This window comes from Porites lutea, chromosome 10 (genome assembly GCF_958299795.1).
Source record: "Porites lutea chromosome 10, jaPorLute2.1, whole genome shotgun sequence".
Lineage (NCBI taxonomy): Eukaryota > Metazoa > Cnidaria > Anthozoa > Scleractinia > Poritidae > Porites > Porites lutea.
The window spans coordinates 23,709,352-23,711,818 of record NC_133210.1 but is presented as its reverse complement, the minus strand read 5'-3'; the positions used below and the strand labels follow the sequence as shown (position 1 = coordinate 23,711,818).

The 2,467-nt window shown below is 40.1% G+C and overlaps 1 protein-coding gene across 1 annotated transcript in view; it reads left to right on the top strand.

Moving 5' to 3' along the window:
* The window catches only part of LOC140950058 (cilia- and flagella-associated protein 91-like), a 13,995-nt gene extending 12,126 nt beyond the window's left edge, over positions 1–1,869 (top strand). The window contains exons 15-18 of the mRNA XM_073399221.1: positions 1–10; positions 198–262; positions 498–589; positions 1,143–1,869. The exon at positions 1–10 is cut by the window's left edge and continues 74 nt beyond it. Coding sequence (XP_073255322.1) covers positions 1–10; positions 198–262; positions 498–589; positions 1,143–1,603 — 628 coding nt within the window. The 3' untranslated portion in view covers positions 1,604–1,869. The remainder of the gene's footprint in view (positions 11–197; positions 263–497; positions 590–1,142) is intronic.
* The last annotated feature ends 598 nt before the right edge of the window (positions 1,870–2,467 follow it).

Genomic DNA, 2,467 nt, shown 5'->3' with positions numbered 1-2,467 from the left:
AGAGCAACAGGTGGGATTTACTTTCTTGGCAAGCAAGTAAAGCAGCACCAGCTAGTATAGTATAAGGATACCTTCTTCAAACTTGACCCTGACAATACTTCACAATGGTTTTTAATAAATGCTAACGCTCAAAGACCACCTCCTTGAACAAAAACGGCAATTGTTAAATTTTTTAACCTTTGTTTTTTCTTCAACAGGCCCGTAAAGAAATCCAAGAGCAGGCAGAAAAGATTAACCAGATCGCTTACGATATGGAGAAAACGTGAGAATTATTTTGGAAAGTTTGAGTCACAACCATTGTGTTACGATAAAAAGAACATCTGAACCAGTCTTTCCAATCTGCATTAGAGACCTTTAATGATGTAAAACGTCTAAAGGATGACCTTGAAAACAGAAAAAAAAAGTATAAGAAGACGGCATGCAGAGTTCAGTTAAAAGACATTCAGAAAAATACGAAAATTAACCTGCTTTTAATGGCTTTCATTTTCCCTTTGTAGGCGAACCAAACTGCAGTCCGAAGAAATCGTCGCCGAGCTTGTCAGTTCATTCCTGTTACCTGAAGTTCAAAAGATTACTATGAGAGAAAACGGTAAGAATTAATGCGTAGATTGCGTATAAGGGTGGAAATCCGCCGTATATTTTAACGTGCGTACGCGCGAAAAACTTGCGTGCGTAAATAAAATACAGATATTGTGTGAAAGGCCAAAACGTTAAAGTTGAGGAGAGTTCAAGTTTTAAGGTGGATTTCCTCACATTTTAACTTGCGCACGCACGTGAAATTTACGCTCGCAAATAAAATAGAGGCAATGTAGACGTAAAACTTGTTAACTTCCACGACTTTTAATACAGTGCTTCAATTTTGTTAGGGGCCATAAATTTACGTTCGTTCGTACGTGAAAATTATGCGGCTGTAGAAATCCTCCATTGGTTTAAAGGGCAGTAAAGAGAAACTCGTAGCCTAACGCAACGACAGTAGCAGACAAAAACGCAGGGACACTTCCACCAAATGCTGTTTTTTTCCCTTCTCGCCCGTCTCCCCACCCTCCCAATGTACTGAACTGTACTGAAGTTTCGTCAGCAATGACGAGAACCATTTTTTGTCAAATTTGTTAATCAGAAATACTGCTTTTTTTCAATGACAGTAAAACGAAGCCAAAGGAAACATCTTGTAGCGGCTCACAGGATTATTTATGGGAAAACAGAGACCGTCATGGAACAACAACCCAAAGTAGAACCCTCAAAGGAAGAGAAACAACCCGAAAAACAACCGGGTGTGCAACAGGAAACCGAAAAGCCGTCCTCGGCTCAACAAGTTTCATCCCGACCACCTTCGGAAAAGAGAATCTCGTCACGACCGTCGTCTGGGATAAAGCAATCTTCTTCGCGACCTGAGTCGAGTAGGTCGCAGAAATCCGAAAGTGGAAGCCCAAAACCAAGATCTCGCAAATCAAGCCCGAAGTCCGAGCAATCATCGAGGGCTGGTTCGGCCAAGTCCCGTTCTTCTCGCATAGGTTCGGCGAAGTCTCGTCCAGATTTGTCCTCATCTCGTGCCTCGGCGGGACCCTCTAATGATGCCGAAAATGATTCGGACCCTTGTCCATAAGCTAAGCAATGCCACAAATATATAAATATAGTTTTTATTGTACAATTTCATCAACAAATTACTCTTATCCACCGTGTTCAGGAATGCACACCATTGAACTATTGACCTTGATGGACAGTTCGCTGGTTATGATAGTTTTTTTTCACTTAGACACCTAAAAAAAGTTCAATGACGCAACAACAATGACAAGTGTTCGCTTCAGGATTTTACTGAAATGAGAAATGGAATGTACATGTGATGTAAATAAAGCCATCGAGTGGATCTCATTTGTTACGTCTAAGTGAACGCTTGATAACATCTATTATTATCTGTCTTCTCATTGGCTAAGAACCTACAGTTAATTTTGGAAATCAGCGCAACCTACAGATTAGCTTGTTATCTGCTAGCAGATAACTGACTACCAATCTTTAGGTTATGCACGCAATGCGTGATTTCCAAAACAATGTCAATTCGGTTCCTTGCGACGGTGTGTTTGTATTTATTTTCGTCTAAACAGTGTATCAGTAAAACAATTATTAGATTCGGTTTTGTGATATCCGAAATATCTCGGCCTTCGACTGGGCTGGTAACACCCGCACACCTCGATCTTGATTATTCCGGATAACACAAAAACCTCTATTACTTTATAGAATCCAGACCAATTTGATAAAATAGAAACACAGGCCAAAAAACGTTTTACAATGTAAATGTTTGTGATAGTTGCTTGAGCACCAGAAACATTGCATATGTGATCTACTTGAAATGGAGAGTATGCCTCCATAACTTAGCTCGGGTATGTAGTTTTGCGGGCAGTTACAAATCTAAGGGAGGATTTCCACTGTCGCGTAAATTTCACGTAAGTGTACACAAACGTATAAATTTTAA